This window comes from Carcharodon carcharias, chromosome 15, assembly GCF_017639515.1.
Source record: "Carcharodon carcharias isolate sCarCar2 chromosome 15, sCarCar2.pri, whole genome shotgun sequence".
NCBI lineage: Eukaryota > Metazoa > Chordata > Chondrichthyes > Lamniformes > Lamnidae > Carcharodon > Carcharodon carcharias.
This window is the reverse complement of record NC_054481.1, coordinates 64,953,139-64,972,244: the sequence shown is the minus strand read 5'-3', so window position 1 is coordinate 64,972,244 and position 19,106 is coordinate 64,953,139. Positions and strand designations below refer to the sequence as shown.

The 19,106-nt window shown below is 41.4% G+C and overlaps 1 protein-coding gene across 1 annotated transcript in view; it reads left to right on the top strand.

Annotated features, from left to right (window-relative positions):
* Nucleotides 1-5,037: 5,037 nt before the first annotated feature.
* myo15aa (myosin XVAa) overlaps nucleotides 5,038-19,106 on the top strand; it is a 172,753-nt gene continuing 158,684 nt past the window's right edge. Inside the window, exons 1-2 of the mRNA XM_041206940.1 lie at nucleotides 5,038-5,116; nucleotides 12,399-12,462. Of these exons, the coding sequence (XP_041062874.1) occupies nucleotides 5,103-5,116; nucleotides 12,399-12,462 (78 nt within the window). The 5' untranslated portion in view covers nucleotides 5,038-5,102. The remainder of the gene's footprint in view (nucleotides 5,117-12,398; nucleotides 12,463-19,106) is intronic.

Genomic DNA, 19,106 nt, shown 5'->3' with positions numbered 1-19,106 from the left:
TAGGGGATATCAAATAGTAACAACAAGATTGTTGTAACAGAGCCCTAGGAATCACAATATGATTGGACCAAGCCAACATGGTTTTTATAAAGGGAAATCATGTTTGACAAATCTATTAGAGTTGTTGAGGCTGTAGAGAACCAGTAGATGTAGTATATTTGGGTTTTCAATAAGGTGTGACACAAAAGGTTGTTAGATAAGATAGGGATCATGGGATTGGGGGCAATATATTAACTTGAATGGAGGATTGGTTAACAGATGGAAAACAGAGAATAGGAATTAATGCATCATTTTCAGGGTGGTAGGATGTAACTAGTGGAGTGCCGTAAAGAACAATGCTTGGGTCTCAGTTGTTTACAATTTATATCAATGACTCAGATGAGAGGATTGAGTGGGGTATATCAAAGATTGCTGACTATTACAAATAGTACCAGGGAAAACGCAACAGTGATTGACTAAGATCATGCGGGCTTAAGGAAGCTGAATGACAAGAACGGACAAGACCAGCAAAGGCTGACTCCCCTGAGATTGAGGGCATTTGATAGTGATCATCAAAGTGCTAAAAGGAATAGACAAGATATAGATAATTTTCTTTTAAGAGCTGAAGATAAGCAATAATTACTTAAAGAGGAAAATGTGAAGAATGTTTTTAACATTATTGGAATGAGGAATGTTTTGCCACAATTGATGATCAATGTTAAATCAATTAGAGTATTCTGAGGTATTCGATAATTACATTTTAAAAAAGTACATGAAAGGATATGGGAAGAAAGCAGGAAATGAGACTGTGTAAATAAGATATCATTGTGGAGGGGCAGTGCTGAGGGAATGCTGCACTGTTGGAGATGATGGCAAGTGGAGTCCTGTTGGATGTGACAAGTGGAGTCCCTCAGGGGTCTGACCTGGGCCTCAACTTGTTACAATTTATATCAATGACTTAGATGAGGGGAGCGAAGGCATGGTAGTTAAATTTGCAGATGACACAAAGATAGGTAAGAAAGTATGTTGTGAAAAGGACATTAGGAGGCTGCAAACATATATAGATAGGTTAAGTGAGTGGGCATAAATCTGGCAAATGGAGTACTGGCAAATGTGAAGTTGTTCGTTTTGGCAGTGAGAATAAAAAACTAGAGTATTATTAAATGGAGCATGACTGCAGAATTCCGAGGTGCCGAGGGATATAGGTGTTTTAGTGCATGAATCACAAAAACTTAGTATGTAGATAGAGCAAGTAATTAAGAAGGCTAATGGAATGCTATTCTTTATTATGAGAGGAATTGAACATAAATTGAGGTTGTTATGCTTCAGTTATACAGAGCATTAGTGAGACCACATCTCGAATATTGTGTGCAGTTTTGGTCTCCTTATTTAAGGAAGGATGTAAATGAGTTGGAGGAGGTTTACTAGATTGATACCTGAGATGAGTGGGTTGTCTTATGAAGAAAGGTTGGGTAGACTGGACTGGAATTTAGAAGAGTGAGGGGTGACTTGATTGAAGGATATAAGATCCTGAATGGTATTGAAAAGGTGGACATGGAAAGGACGTTTCCTCTTGTGAGTGAGTCCAGAACAAAGGGGCATTGTTTTAAAATTAGGGGTTACCCTTCTCAGGACAGAGCTTAGGAGAATCTTTTTCTTTCAGAGGGTTGTGCGACTTTGGAACTCTGCCTCAGAAGGTGGTGGAGGTGGGGGGTCATTGAATATTTGTAAGGCGGAGGTAGATAGATTTTTGTTAGGCAAGGCAATCAAAGGTTATCGGGGTAGATGGGAATGTGGAACTCGAAACACAAACAGATCAGCCATGATCTTATCGAATGGTGGAGCAGGCTCGAAGGGCTGAATGGCTTACTTCTGCTCCTATTTCATACGTTCATATTTTCAGATGAGATGTTATGTCTCAGATGGACATAAAGGACCCATTTCACTATGAACAGAAAATCAGGTCTCCTCAGTGTCTAGGCCAATATTTTTCCTCAACAGCATCACTACAATGATGATTACCTGATCGTTATCACAATACAACCTTGCTGTGCACAAATTAGGTGTCATGTTTCCCACATTGTAACAGTGACTATGTTACAAAAAAGTATTTAAGGTGCTTGGGGCATCCTGAGCTCATGAAAGGCATTGTAGTAGCTATTATCAAGGTTATTATAACAGGGCCCTAGGAATCACAATATGATTGGACCAAATCAACATGGTTTTTATAAAGTGAAATCATGTTTGACAAATCTATTAGAGCTGTTGAGGCTGTTGAGAACCAGTAGATGTAATATATTTGGGTTCTCAATAAGGTGTGACACAAAAGGTTGTTAGATAAGATAGGGATCATGGAACTGGGGGGCAATATATTAACTTGGATTGATTGGTTAACAGATGGAAAACAGAGAATAGGAATTAATGTATCATTTTCAGGGTAGTAGGATGTAACTAGTGGAATGCCGTAAAGAACAATGCTTGTGTCTCAGTTGTTTACAATTTATATCAATGGCTTAGATGAGAGGATCGAGTGGGGTATATCAAAGATTGCTGACTATCGCAAAGCTAGATGGGGAAAGTAAGCTGTGAGGAGAATGAATCATCGGTTAAGTGATTGCGGAATAGCTGGCGATGGAGTATAGTCTGGGGAAGTGTGAAGTTATCCACTTCGGTAGGAAGAAAGGAAAAGCAGAAGATTTTTTGAAACAGATGAGAGACTAGTAAATGTTAATGTTCAGAGGGATTTGGGGATCTTTGATACATAAATCACAGAAAGTTAACATGCAGATACAGCAAGCAATTTGGAAGGCAAATGGTATATTGGCCTTTTACTGCAAGAGGGTTTGAGTAGAAGATAAGGAAGAGAGGCTGCAATTATATCGGACTTTAATGAGATCAGACCTGGAATACTATGTGTATTTTGGCCTCCTTAACTAAAGAAGGATATAATTGTCTTAGAGGAAGAGCAACAAAAGTTCAATACGTTGATTCCTGGGATAAGAATGTTGTCCTGTGAGGAGAGACTGAGTAAAATGGGCCTGTATTCTCTGAAGTTCAGAAGAATGAGGTGATCCCATTGACACTTAAAAAAATCTTTGAGCGCTTGATAGGGTAGTTGCTGAGAGAATAAAAGCAAAATACTGCAGATGCTGGAAATCTGAAATAAAAACAAAAAATGCTGGAAAAACTCAGCAGGTCTGACAGCATCTGTGGAGAGAAAGACAGAGTTAACGTTTCGAGCCCGTATGACTCTTCTGCAGAACTAAACATTGGTATCTTGCTAACTCATCAGCCTGTTATGTATGTTGGGATGGTACCTTTCCCATATTTTTGGGTGCACACAGATATGCAGCTGCATGTACCCATATCATTGAAGAAAAATGTGCAGATAGCACCCTACAATATCTCCTGCCCTGGGAATCCAGGTAAGTCTGCATAATGCCTCCAAGTGTTTTGTAAAGTAAGGCAATTGGTAACATTATCAGTTATTCCTTTGACTATTAAGCATCGCTTGCTCACACCAATAAACCAGTTACAGCTTCAGGTGTTGGTGATTTCTGGAGAAGGAGGTGTTCTTGGGGGAGACTATCATCAAATTATACACTCTGGTTCACTTTAAGCAGACCATCCCTCTCTCTCAATTCATGTAGAATCCTCAGTTGTCCAAAAGTTGCTTATCATGGCTCTCCACACATTTCTATCTCTAGCAACCTTTCCATGATACCTCAATGGGGCAAGTAGAAGAGGCAGCCCCAAGATCTGTGGGGACTGAACTCATGCTGTCAGCACTATCAAACACATTCTTAGCAACTGAACTAACCAACCCTATAGCAGACTATCACACCCCCAGAAATTACATCAACATATACTGTACCCATCAAACCCCCCATCCCTTCACATAATAACTAACCCATCTAGCTCTCTGACCTTTCACAGACACACACAAACTGTGCCCCATTCCAATCCCCACTTTTACACACATACTGTACCACATCCAACTCCTCACTTTCACACACACACTGTACCCCATCCAACTCCCCACTTTCACACACACATTGTATTGCTGGCAACTCCCCCCTTTTCACACACACACACACACACACACACACACACACACACACACTGTATCCTATTGACCTCCCCACTCTTTCACACATGCACTGTAGCACATCCAACACTCCACCTTTTCCACAAGACACTGTGCCTCTTCCCCCTCCCCATTCAAACACTTCAAGGTACTTTACTTGCTCCATTTTGTTGTCTCCTTTCCCACTCAAGCTGCTAATCCTGTTTTCCTATATCTTCTCCAAGCTGGCACTGGTTTGCCCAGCTGATCCATTTGAGAACAAGGCAAATTCTCATTTGTCACCCATTTTACACCCTGGCATAGTCAACAATGATTGGTTTCAAACCTGAGCTGATGTTCCCAGTAGAAAGGATTCAGGGGCTCCTTCCTAGCTCCTCCCTAGCTGATACAATTTCTAGTGCTCCAGTTTCCAATGTCCAGCTTTTACTACAGGCAGTGTTAACAGATCAGGATTACTCTTAGTTGCTTAGTTGACTTCATAATCAATGTGCAACAATCAGGACGGTAAATATATTTTTGTAAAACTAGATCTGCATACTTAAAAAATAACCTCAATCCAGAAATGCCCTTCAATGTGAGGAAAGGCCATTTGGTGTACTAGACTCATTCCTTATAGTATTGTTATGTATCTTAACCTATTTAACCTCTAATAGCTATGGTGCTATTGGACCCAACATCAAAGTGTCTGCTCCACATGTACCCTTTGAACATTTATGTGTTACAGTTTCAGCAAAACCAGTTGTAAAGTTGGGAGGCAATAAAGAGATCTCATAACTTTATACCGTTAATAACATATTCTGTAGGACATTCAGAAAATAGAAAAAAAATGCCCAGAATTGGGGAGGTGGAGAGGGGTGGCTGTATTTAAGGTAGCAGGTAGATCTGGTTTGAGTAAGAAACAGATATTTCATTCACAAGTTCAAAATCGAGAAAGGATTAATTGCTTGTGATTTGTCCTTGGCTCCAGATGTACTCCCTTGGTGATCAGCCTCCAGTGCACTATCGGAAACACCTGGAAGAAGATGGAGTGGCAGATATGACCCAGTTAGAGTAAGTTCAACCGAATCTCATCTTAACTATACACATGCATTCATAGCGTGTTGAACATTTCTGAGTCTAACTTATATATTCCTAGGGCTTCTACATTGTGGAGCTTGTCAGCCTTCCCATCCTACAACTTGCACCCTTTTCATAGCTCAAGCATGCAGCACCCAACACTTTTCATTTAGTCACCTTACCTACTTTCCTCAACTTCACTGGCAAACCTGTAGGAAAGGCCCAGCTTTCTCAATTTAAAAAAAAACATAACTGAGACAATGCTCACAGTCCTGGTTACTGTAACTCAAGGATCCTGGAGGTGGTGTAGGGATTAATGAGGCCACTCTTCAGTATTATTGTAGTAATTGTAAGTTAACCTTCCATACTGTTAAAGGGATCATTCAGACTGGTATGGGGATCATGTGATTGTATAGACAAGTCAGCCCTTAACGTGGCTAATCTTAGGGGCGGAGCCTTCTAGCCATGGTCTTGGAACAAGCATGTAGCTTCATCAGGAGCTCTGTAAATAAATTTTACTGCTCCTTACAAGAAGCCCATCCTGCACTCCAAGTTTATTACAATTGGCAATGAGGATAAATAGCTTCAATGCTGCACCTCGCCTCTTGATTGTGAGTGTTTTGATTTTTAAAGGAAAAGAAAGAAAAAGATATACTCACCAGCAATGCCTCTCTTCGGTAAAATTGACCCATACAGCTCATCCATCAAGGATTGGAGTCAGTAAATAGAGCGCCTGGATTTCTACTTTGTGGCAGATGAAATAACAGTGGAGGAGAAACAGAAGGTGATTCTCTTAAGTGTCTGCTAGAGCAAAACATATAACATAATCCGTAGTCTGACAGCTCCGAACATGCCAAATTCCAGATCCTTCACCGAGCTTGTGGACCTCAACATACATCGCAAAGTTAAAACAGTTAACAGAGCACTGTGACTTCGGTGATACTCTAAACGACATGTAGTGAGATCTTTTGGTTTGTGACATACAGGATGACGCCATTCAGCGCTGTTTACTTGCTGAAGTTAATATAGACCTTAGAGCGCCTTAGAGATAGCGCTAGTATTGGAGAGTGCTGAGAGGGACTCACAGGCTTTGCGAGTGTGCAACATGGCACCATTTGGCAGTTAGGGCAGGAACCTGTTGCTGGGCATGATGTGAAAACCAGGGAGGCTACCACAAAGCGGGACATGGTCCCTACCGCTAGAAAAACAAAAAGAAATACTAGAAGCAGCTCACCAGTAATTCTGAAATTAAAGTGTTACCGTTGTGGGGGAAATCATGTACCTAAAACCTGCAGATTTAAAGATGCAGAATGCCACTACTGTCACAAAAAAAGGGCATGTTGTAAAACAAAGCAGGACAAGATCAAGACAGCCATTCAGACAGCAGGTCAAGTTAAATGAAGTGCACAATATAGATGAACCAGAAGCCACTGATACTGACATCTATTCCCTACACAATCTTAAGGCCAGGAAAACTGAACCAATCACTGGTACCCTTCAAATAAATGGAAAGTCTCTGGCCAAGGAGGTTGACACAGGAGCATCGACCACAGTGGTAGGAGAACACGTCTTTAAATGCCTCAGCGAAGGCACCCAGCCATTGGGCTTGGAGCAAACCACGGCTCAGCTAAAAACATATACAAGAGAGGCAATACAGGTGAAAGGTAAGATCTCTATACCTGTATCCTACAGGCAACAGATAGCACAGCTGCCAATAATTGTTGTAACAGGAGAAGGTCCTAGCCTTCTGGGCTGTGACTGGTTGAAAGAAATTAAACTGAACTGGTCAGAAATTTTTCAAGTCAGAACAGGAAGAATCACTGAGTTGTTAAAAAAGTATGACAGAGTATTCCAAGATGAATTGGGTAAAATCAAAGGTCTACAAGCTCTCAAGCAACACCCCTGTTTTTTAAGGCAAGACCTGTGCCTTACACCCTAAAGGAAAATGTGGATGCGGAATTGTACTATTTGGAGAAGTTAGGAATAACCCAGCCAGTCCAATTTTCAGAATGGGCAGCACCCAGGGTCCCTGTGATGGAACCAAATCAAACCATTCACATCTGCAGAGATTGTAAGTTAACTGAGAACAAAGCTGCAAAATTAGACAAATACCCAATCCCAGGATTGAAGACCTGAGGAAGATCCCACACTAAATTGGGCATGAACCATGTATACCAACAGCTAGAGCTGGACAACACATTAAGAGAGTATGTCACCATAAGTACGCACAAGGGCCTGTACCAATATACACACCTACCCTTTGGTGTGTCATCTGCTAGTGCAATTTTCCAAAGAACCATGGAAAGCCTACAACAAGGACTTCCCCGAGTTATAGTGTACCTGGATGACATCCTGATCACAGGATATACAATTAACCAACCTAAAAGAGGTTCCAATGAAATTTTTGGAGGCTGGCATACATTTGAAAAAAGAGAAGTGCACTTTCCAAGCAACTGAAGTCACGTATTTGGGTCATCAAGTGGATGCCCAAGCGTTGCATCCATTAGAGGAGGAAGTCAGGGCAATCAAGAAAGTGCCCTGTCCAACCAAAATCATGGAGCTAGAGTCTTTTTTGGGCATGGTAACTCATTACAGTCGATTCTTGCCTAATCTATCTACACTGTTAGCCCCTTTACACTTATTATTAAAGAAGAACTACAGATGGTCCTGGAAGGCACAGCAAGATGATGTCTTTATAAAAGTCAAGAAATTTTTACACTCAAGGCAATTCCACTGATAACCTCTGCTAGAATTCAAAGATGGACTTTAATATTGTCGGCATACGAGTACACTCTTAAGCACCGTCCAGGTGTGCACGTAGCAAATGCAGACACCCTCAGTCGTCTTCCTTTGCCAGATAGCATTTCACATGCTCCAGAACCTCAACAGGTGGTACTTGTGTTGAATTTCCTGAACAAGACAGATAAAGAATTGGACAAACCGGGATCTAATTTTATCAAGAGTCCATGAACAGGTATTGCAAGTATGGTCAAATGCACAAGTCTCTGAAGAATTAAAACCATTTTATGCCCCTAAATCTGAACTGAGTTGTCAATATGGTATCTTGTTATGGGGAGCAAGAGTCTTTATCCTTGTGCAAGGAAGAGAATCACTGTTGACAGAACTTCATCATGCACATCCTGGTATTTCAAAAATGAAGATGCTCACACAAAGTTATATCTGATGGCCAGGTATAGACAGTGATATAGAAAAATGGTTAAGCACTGTCTCCAGTGCCAGCAACAGCAGAGGTTTCCTGTTTCAGTTCCACTGCATCTGTGGGAGTGGCCCAGTTGACCCTGGGTTAAACTACATATGGACTATGGAGGTCCATTTTTAGGTACCATGTTTTAGTGATCATCATCACACATTCAAAGTGGATGGATGTGTATGAAGTGAGATCACCTACACTATGTGCAACTATTGAAAAGCTGTGCCAATGTTTTACTAGACCTGGCCGACCAGAACTTATTGCGTGGGACAATGGTACTGCTTTCACTAGTACGGAATTCCAAAGATTTGTGAAGCTAAATGGGATTAAACACGTCAAGACAGCACCGTATCATTCCTCATCCAATGGCTTAGCAGAAAGAGCAGCACAAACCTTTAAAACAGGCATGAAAGAACTATCTAAGGGAATATTAGAGACATGAATTTCAAAATTTCTGTTCAACTATCACATGCCTCCTCATGCAGCCACAGGTTCAGCACCTTCTGAATTGCTAATGAAACGTCAATTTCATACAAGATTGAGTCTAGTATTCCCTAACTTAGAGGGGAAGGTGGAGAGAAACCAGAGTAGTCAAAAAGTGAATCACGAGGTTCGCAGTAAAGATTGAGAATTTACTGTGGGAGAGACAGTTTTTGTACAAAATTTTGCAGCTGGACTGAGATGAGTCCTTGGTACAATTGTCTCTGAAACAGGACCTTTATTATATCAAGTCGAAGTGGAAAACAGGATTGTTAGGAAACACATGGATCATCTCAGAAGCTGAGAAACCCTCCAACAGCCAGTTAATCCACCTGAAATCAAAGCCAAACCTCTGATCCCTGAGGTGCCAGTTCAACAAAGAATAGACATACCTGATGTCTCTGTTGAAGTAAATAACTCGGAACTGTCATTGTCTAAGGATATCCCTGATGCTGCAGCTCTTGGTCAAGTTGATCCCAAGGAAGAATCTCAAGTTGTAAAGTTGCATCACTCTACCTGAATCAGAAAACCACCTCAAAGACTAAATGTATAATTGCATGAACTGTATATATTTGCATATGACTTGGGTTAAGGTACTAAGGTTAAGAATGATGAAACAAAATTAAAGGGGAATGTAGTAAATGTAAGTTAAACCTTTCATACTGTTAAGGGGATCATGTAATTGTATAAATGAATCAGCCCTAAGCATGGGTAATCTTAGGGGCGGAGTTTTCTAGCCGTGTTCTTGGAACAAGCATGTAGCTTCAGCAGGAGCTCTGTAAATAAAGTTTACGGTTTCTTGCAAGAAACCTCTCCTGCACTCCAAGTTTATTACAATTATAGGGATGAGCTATCAAGTAGCACTTGATAAGCTGGAGCTGCTCGGCCTGAAAAGAATCTTTAAAAAGTATACAATCTGCATAATGGGGACAGAGAGAATAAGCCTGACAGAATAAATTCAAAAATTTCAGGCAGCAGGGTGGAAGGGCACATGGTCGAGCTGTGAAGGGAAAATTTAGATTGACAGCAAAAATGATCATTTTTCTATGAAGGCAGCAACCAGAACCAGATTACCAAGAAAAGCAGTCGAAATGGAGTGAAGTTATTCAGCTGAGTGCTAAAATGAAGAGACAGTCGGGTTGGTATTTTGTGTTAGGGTTAGTTCAAAAATGTTAGGGCTTTGTATGCAATCCTTTTTATGTGATTGTCCATTTTTGAGTTTATATGGAGAGCATTGAGGTCAATTCTGCTTTTTGCATTTTGCATTTTCCCGAAAACCTGTTGGGTGAAGGTCACGCTGTTAGTGCATATTTGGAGTGTTTTATCCATTCTATATGTCATATCTGATGCTTGAAGTGGTGCCTGAAGGTCTTTAAGAGTGGTCTGTTCTCTCTGAGCCTTGGATAATCTGACCCATTGAGGCCAGGAGTCTTAGGCTACTTGCACCTTTATTGCCTACCCACTGGGTTCTTCTGTTGGAGTTACGTGGTCCTTGGTTTTGAGTGAGGCAGCTCTTGGTTCTATTATGCTATTGGTGAATTTATCTTCTAACAAAACGCCATGGAAGAGCAACCTAAGACATAGGCAAATTAATAGGAGCGCTAATTTACAATTGTATGTGGTCTGGGAGGATTTGTGGTCTAAAGGAGCTACAAAGGTCAGACTGTTATGGATTGGAGAGAGAGAGAAACTGAACTTCTTTATCCTCTCCCCACCTGTCCATAAGAGGTGTTTTTGAATTATTTTTAAAATAGGCTGTGGCGTGTTTCCCCAAACCCTCAGTTTGTGTGGTCCAATTTAAAAATAACTCACATTATGATTAAGTCAGAGGGTTATTTTATTCACATTCAACCCAGGATGGTTTGTGGAGGTTGGGGGAGTTGTGGGGGGGGGGGAGGCAGTGTTCTCAACCCTGCACACACACACACACACACACACACACACACACACACACATACAGTAAGGGGGGATAGAAAAGAGGAAGATTTACAACTATGGGCAACAACATTAAAAGTATCACAGAAATGAATGTTGGATCATATGATTTCTAGTGTCCGATAAGTCAAAGTCCAGAGGGTGTTTCTTTTATGGCAGGCTTCAGTCCAGATGAACTTCTGATTGGAGACAACAACATGAAAATCTTTGAAATGAATGACGTTGCAGCACGATGGGCTTTCTGTGCTTAGACCACTTGGTAGGCAAAGACCAGAGGCTTTTAAAATCAAACAGGCTTCAAGGAGTTGAGAGATGGTGGCCAGCTTCTTGGTTAGCCGGGTTGCTGAAGTTCTTTCCAGTTGATGTTAAAGCAACAGTCTGATGATTCCTTAATTCCCAGTGGAATATAAAGATTTCAAAATGGTCACTCAAGTCATATGACCTTCTTTCTCCACAATGACATCAAAAGGGATGTTTATCTATTGTCTGGGTTTGACTTTGGTTTTAGGATTGTTAACATCCCAGCTATTATCTTTTGAAAGAGACATCCAAATTGAGGTTCTTGTGTCGGTAAACCGTTGTCTAGGCAGGCCTTCTGATTCCGCTAGAGGGGTAAGCTTATCAAGATGCAAATGATGTCCATTGCCCCCTCAAAGATCCCCTTTTGAAATGGATCTGGAAAGTCCCAGGTATGAGATAACTCTGCAGGCATAACAAGTTTCGACCTGCAGGTCCCTGGTTTTGTAATTATCATGTCCTTACAATTGGGTGTGAGATTCCACGTTGATGAGAGGTGGATTCTTTTGTTCTTGTAACTCATGTTGGTAGCTTCCAGAACAAAGGGCCAATCCTGTAATCATGTGACTTGTAGCAGCCATTTTGTTCACCTAGAAGCAGCCATTTAGAACACTTTAGTTCAGCAGAAAGTCCATTTAAAAAATAACAAAAGAATAAAGTTTTGATACACGCAGTTTTAGATTTCTTTTCATGTCTTATGAACCTACCAAATCATTTGGACTCTATTGATGTCTCTTGAATGCAGTCATTGCACAACCTAATTAAGGACTTCACTAATGGGATAGAGGCAGCTCAAAAAGGCAAGGGGGTCTCAGCTGAGATCAAAGTTCATGAATTGAAATCCAAGATTATCGGAAACTCTCGCATGCAAGTGTAATTAAACACCGGTGCAAACCCATTAGCATAGTCTGTAATAACTTGAGTGACAAGCGAGCTGTTGGGTAGTATGTGTGAAAGTGTTTATGCAGTACATGCAAGCTGTTGGACAATGCTGGGGCAGCAGGGGTTGGGAAGTTCATTCGCGTAGCACTGTTTCAAATGACACTATGTCGACTACATTGATTCGATTTCCTGAGGGCAGACAGAGCTGCAGGCTGCTATCTGCGCAACCCATCTGCATTCTTCAATTATATCAATTAGGAATGCTGCAGGTTACATGCAAGTAGCAGTTAGTGGCACCACCTGTCCCCAGGGAATCAATGTGAATGAATTTCCCCCCCACATGTACATGCAGTTACACAGTTCATGTGAGTTATTGACCGGTGTCAAGGCCACTAGGCCTTTAAGAAAAACTGTCCTCACATTGTCTTCTTGCAGCTGTTAAAGGGCCATATGATATTTGTGTTTTTTCAGAGACCTACATGATGGTGCAGTGTTGTACAATTTAAAGAAGAGGTTTGAACAGCATATTATATATGTAAGTACTGTAACATCAACTGTTCCGACATGTTCAGGGCAAGAGAAGAAAACTTACCATGAATTATAGGGCAGAATTTTACATCCCATGAGCAGGCACGTGCCCGACCCAATTGGGCATAAAATCGCATGAGATGACATCGGGCAACCATCCCAACATCATTGCGCATTTGCGCAATATTTCACTTGGTAGGCACACTTCCGATTTTTAAGAGGGCAATTAAGCCCATTAACAGTGCAATGTCTCCGATTTTCGTGGCCCGTCCAACCTTACAGTTGGCGGACGGGCAAATTGGCCAGGCGGCCTTTACATTTTCAATCAAACCTCATCCAAGGGCGGGATGAAATCTCCGTTATGGAATAAAATAAAAATAAATATCTGTGGACAGCATTTTTATGAGGTATATTTTCTGGTGCTTGATTGTGATGCATGGACATTTTTTTGCAGCTCTTTAAACCTTTATTTCATCATTTGAGGGTCTCGCAGCGCTCATCTGCACCCGCGGTGATGTAATCGCCCACCCTCTTCCTGCCTCCATCCCGGCAACGCTGAGCTTTTCAGCACACTTTTCACGTTAGCTGGCCCTTAATTGGCCAGCCAGCGTGAAACTGCGGTCGGGAGTCAATCGTGGTCAGCAGTCCGTTTCCCAGCCACTCCCAGGCCCGCCAATCACGCGTGCACACCAAAGATAAAATTCAGGTCACTGAATTTGGATCAGGGATTCTCAGTAACAGGATTGAATGGCAATAATCTTGATCATGAAAGAAATGTAAGGTGCAGGAAAGGGAGGGGCATCTACAATTTGTCCAGCTATGCTTTCAGTTCCATATTATTCAACAAGGAAATCATGCTGGATCTAGTTTTAGGAAATTAAGTGAGATGAGTTGGTAATCCAAGAGTTAGAGGAGCATCTAGGAAACAGTGACCAAACACAAATTAGTTCCTCTTTCAGCTTTTTCCATGTTACACGGGGTCACCAGAATGCTGATATATCACCGTCATATCAACCACCACACTTTGGATTTGACGAGTGGTTTTACAGCTAGATGCCCTTCCTGCCACGAACCCTTCTCATTTATCCAGGCTGGCAACTAGCACCGACACACAATGGCTTACCAGCAGCAGGGTTCATTCGCAGCCAGCAAGTCCTGGAGTGGGACTTGAACCTTGTGCCTTCTGGCTCAGCAGTAAGCAAACTACTCAGTGAGCCTCTTCAGCTGTCATGAAACAGTGACCAAACACAATTAGATTTAATATAAAAATGAACAAAGATTAAAAAAATAAATTTCTGAAAAAAGACATGAGATAAATAGGGAACTTTTTGGATAACTCCTGAAACCGTAAAAAAGTTATGGTGCAGAAAGAGGCCATTCAAAAAAAGAGAAAAATGAAACTAGCCACATATTTTTAATCCCACTTTCCAGCACCTGGTCCTTATCTTTGCAGATTACAACACTTCAGGTGCAGATCCAGGTACCTTTTAAATGAGTTGAGCATTTCAAGCTCAACTACCAACTCAGGCAGTAAATTCCAGACCCCCACCACCCTCAGGATAAAACAGTTTTTCCTCATGTCCCCTCTAATCCTTCTACCAATCACCTTAAATCTATGTCTCCTGAGATAATTGACTCCTCAGCCAGAAGAAACAGGTCTTTTCTGTCTATTCTATCTAGGCCCTTCATAATTTTGTACATCTCAATTAGATCACTCCTCAGCCACCTCTGTTCTAAGGAAAACAACCCGTAGCCTATCCAAAGATAAAAGCAAAATACTGCAGATGCTGGAAATCTGAAACAAAAACAGAAAATGCTGAAAAAACTCAGCAGGTCTGGCAGCATCCGTGGAGAGAGAAACAGAGTTAATGTTTCAAAGAAGGGTCTTATGAACTCAAAACGTTAACTCTGTTTCTTTCTCCACAGATGCTGCCAGACCTAGTCTATCCAATTTCTCCTCATAGCTGCAATTTTCCAGCTCTGGCAACATTCTGTAAATTTTCTCTGCACTCTCTCCAGAGCAATTATGTCCTTCCTATAATGTGGTGACCGGAACTGTACACAAAATTCCAGCTGTGGCTTAACCAGCATTTTATGCAGATCCACCATTACATCCCTGCTTTTCTGCTCAATGCCTTGTCCAATAAAGGAAAGCATTCCATGTGCTTTCTTTACCACCTTATCCATCTGTCCTGCCACCTTGAGGGACCTGTGGACATGCACTTCAAGGCCTCTCACTTCCTCAACCCCTCTCAATATCCACCTATTGATTGAGTATTCCCTTGCTTTACTTGCCCTCCCCAAATGCACTTTTCCGGATTGAATTCCATTTGCCATTTTCCTGCCCACTCAGCCAAACCATTGATATCTTCTTGGAGACACCAGCTATTCCCTTAACTATCAGCTACATGGCCAATTTTTGTGTCATCTGCAAATTTCCCAATCATGCCTCCCACACTTAAGTCCCAATCATAAATAAACACTGAGCCCTGTGGAACACCACTAGAAACCGCTTTCCATTTGTGAAAACATCCATTGACCCTTACCCTTTGTTTCCTGTCACTGAGTCAATTTTGGATCCAATTTGCCACTTTCTCCTGTATCCCATAGGGTCTCACTTTTCTGACCAGCCTGCCATGTGGGACCTTGTCAAATGCCTTACTAAATTCCATGTAGACAAAATCCACTGCACCACCCTCATTAATCCTCCTTGTTACTTCCTCAAAAAATGGAATGGCCTATAATTTTCTGGCATATCCCTCACACCCTTTTTAAATATTTGTACAATGCTCACAGACCTCCAACCCTCTGGTACCTTGCCTGTATCTAGTAAGGATTGGAAAATGATCCTCAGAGAATCCATTATTTCCTTCCTGGCTTCCTTTAACAACCTGGGATACAATCCATCTGGCCCTGGTCATTTATCCACTATCAAGATGCCAGTCCCTCCAGTACTTCCTCTCTCACTCTTTTATTGTATCTAATATTTCACACTCCTCTTTAACTAGAATGTCAACATCATCCCTCTCCTTAGTGAAGACAATGAGACAAAATACTCATGGAAAACCTTGCCCACATCTTCAGCTTCAATGCACAAGTTACCATGCACATCTCTGATAGACCCTACTCTTTCCTTAGTTATTCTCTTGCTCTAATACACTGGCAAAACATCTTTGGGTTTTCTTTGATTTTATCTGCCAATTTTTTTTGTATCCTCTCTTTGCTTACCTAATTTCCTTTTTTACTTCACTCCTGTACTTTCTATATTCCTCTGGGATTTCTACAGCATTAAGCTTTTTGTGACTGTCATAAGCTTTCTTTGTCTGCTTTATATTACCCTATATGCTTCTGGACAATCAGGGGGCTCAGTATTACCCTTTTTTTTGTGGGGACATGTCTACAATATGCCCGTAGAATCTCGCTTTTGAATACCTCCCACTAATTTGGCACTGATTTCTCTTCTAGTAGCTGTATCCAGTCCACTTTCGCCAGTTCACCTCTCAGCTGTGTAAAATTTGCCTTCCCCAATTTAGAATTTTTGCTCCTGTTCTATCTTTGTCCTTTCCCATAATGCCACTAAATCTAACTACATTATGGTCACAATCTCCAAAATGGTCCCCCAGTGCTACTTCATCCATTTGCCCAGCTTCATTTCCTAAAACTAAACCTAGAATTGTGCCCCCTATCATTGGACTTGTTATGTGCTGACTGAAAAAGTTCTCTTGAATGTAGTTCATGAATTTTGTGCCCTCTGTGCCCTTCACACTGTTCATATTCCAGTTGATATTAGGGTGGTTGAAGTCTCCAACTATTACTGCCCTATTGTTTTGCGCTCAGAAATTTGCCTGCATATTTGCTCTTCTAACACCCTTCCACTATTTGAGGGTCTATAATACACTCATAGCAATGTGGCTGCTCCTTTGTTATGTCTGAGCTCAACCCATATGGCCTCATATGATGCTTCATTTGTTTCTTTAACCAATAATGCTACACCCCCACCTTTTTTATCCCCCTCTCTATCCTACCTGAAAACTATATCCAGGAATATTGAGCAGCCATTTTTGCCCCTCTTTAAGCCAAGTTTCCATTATAGCTATGATTTCATGCTGTTACGTATCTATCTGTGCCCTCAGCTTATTGGCTTTATTTGTTATACTATTTGCTATATATCTCCCTGTATTTACATATACACCTTTTAACACTGCCAAATTTCTGTGCTGTACTCTTAACCTGTGTTTCTTCTGTCTTTCACAGTCACTCACTAACTCTCTATCTCCCATTCCCTGCTCTGAATTTGCCCTTAGGTTCTCAGCCCCCTGCCAATCTAGTTTAACCCTCTCCCACCAACAGCTCTAGCAAATCTCCCTGTGAGGATATTCATCCCAGTCCTGTTCAGATGTAGACTGTCTGGCTTGTACAGGACCTACCTTCCCCAGAACTTGTCCCAATGCTTGAGAAATCTGATGCCCTCCCTTCTACGCCAGCTTTCCAGCCATGTGTTCAATTCCCTATTCTCCTATTTCTATGGTCACTTGCCCACGGGACTGGGAGTAATCTTGAGGTTACTGCTTTAGAGGTCTTGCTTTTCAACCTCCTTCCCAGCTCCCTAAAATCTGCTGTCAGGACCTCATCTCCTTTCCTACCTAAGTCATTGGCACCAAAATGGACCATGACCTGGTAAACTTGAAAGAAAGTTGGCAGAAGATATGAGAATGTGCATTGGGAAAGGTTGAAATGGAAGGTAATTGGCATAGAAACTGGACATTTCCACTTAGGCAGTAACAGTGTTCAACAAAAGTTGAAGTTCTTTGAATGAAATTAAAATTCAAATAAGATTCAAAAAAGGAGGAACACGACAAATCTAGGACCAATAATATAAAATAAAATCAAACTGAATATAATAATTAGAGAGGCAGAGCAAAAAAAAGCATTTACAAAGGACACGAATGGGAGTGAAGAATGTCTGCTAGGACTGGGAAGGGAAATAGTAAAGCTTTTTATAAGCACATTGAAGTAAAAGTAAAAGTTAAAGAGCCAGGTATGCCAATTGAAGATGAAAAATCAAAATATCTGGTAGATGAAGGAATGTGGAGGCTTTGCATCAGTTATCACAGGAGGCTGTGGCACCGGCAATGAAAGGGAACAAGTGCAGGAGATGGAGCAATGAGACATGTTAACTATAAATAAGCAAACCAGTCAAATTAACTGGGTGAGCTTCAAGGAGCCACATTATAAAATAAAATTGAATACTAGTATTTCTAGAAAGACATGAGGTCATTAAGACCAGGCAACATGCATCTGGTGAATCAGATTAGTTTAGTTGAGGAAAGAACACTGCGTGCTGGTTAAAGAAATAAAGTAGATGTGAACACTGATCTCAAGAATTTTGATAAAGTGCAACATGGAAGGCTAGTTGATAAAATTAAAGAAAATGGTATTAAAGGGAATGTGGCCCCATATATAGGAAGTTGGTTAAAAGGTAGTAAACCAAACTGTGATGAATCGATGTTTTTGCACGTGAGAGATATTAATAGTCCCCCGATGCATCTGTGTTTGAAATAGGCCTAACTGACTTCCACATATTTCCAAGTGTGAAATGGTTGGCTCATAAAAGAAAGTGTTGGGGCTGGGGTCACCCAGTGACCCTTTCTCTCCACTCCCCCGAGAGGCCTATTTTATTCTACTGTATCTCTACTGATACTGGTCCAGTCCCTTCACACTGTCACTTGGTAACACGTACGAACATTCACGCAAACATACGAAATAGGAGCAGAAGTTGGCCATTTGGCCTCTCAAGCCTGCTCCACCATTCAATAAGATAATGGCTGATCTGTTTGTGTTTCAAATTCCATATTCCCATTTACCCCCGATAACCTTTGATTCTCTTGCCTAACCAGAATCCATCTACCTCTGCCTTAAAAATATTCAAAGACCCCACCTCGGCTGCCTTCTAAGACCGGGAGTTCCAAAGTCGCACAACTCTCTGAGAGAAAAAATTTCTCTTCATCTCTGTCCTAAAAGGGCGACCCCTAATTTTAAAACAGTGCCATGAGCCTTGTGTCATTGATTGTACCTCTGCTGATGTTAATCCAACTCATAAACTGTCATTCAGTAACCCCTCTCAGTAACCTAATGCCCCATTCTTACAGAATTCACAGAATCACAGAATTTTTACAGCGCAGAAGGAGGTCATTTGGCCCATTGTGCCTTCACCGGTTCTGCAAATGAGCAGCTCACCTAGTACCACCCCCCTGCCTTCTCCCTGCAACCCTGCACATTCATCCTTTTCAGATAACAGTCTCATTCCCTTTTGAATGCTTCGATTGAACCTGCCTCCACCACACTTTCAGGCAGAGAATTCCAGAACCTAACCACTCACTGTGTGAAAAAGATTTTCCTCATATCACTTTTGTTTCTTTTACTAATTACTATAAAACTGTGTCCTCTCATTCTCGATCCTTTCACGAGTGGGAAGTTTCTCGCTATCTACTGTGTCCAGACCCCTCCTGGTTTTGAATACCTCTATCACATTTACTGACAGTATCTCCACTTATGTTAATCTAGCCTCCTGACACTGTCACACAGTAACCCCTCCAACCAGTGCCCAATTTTACTGTGGGTATCTCTACTGAAGTTAAAGCAGCCCCTTCA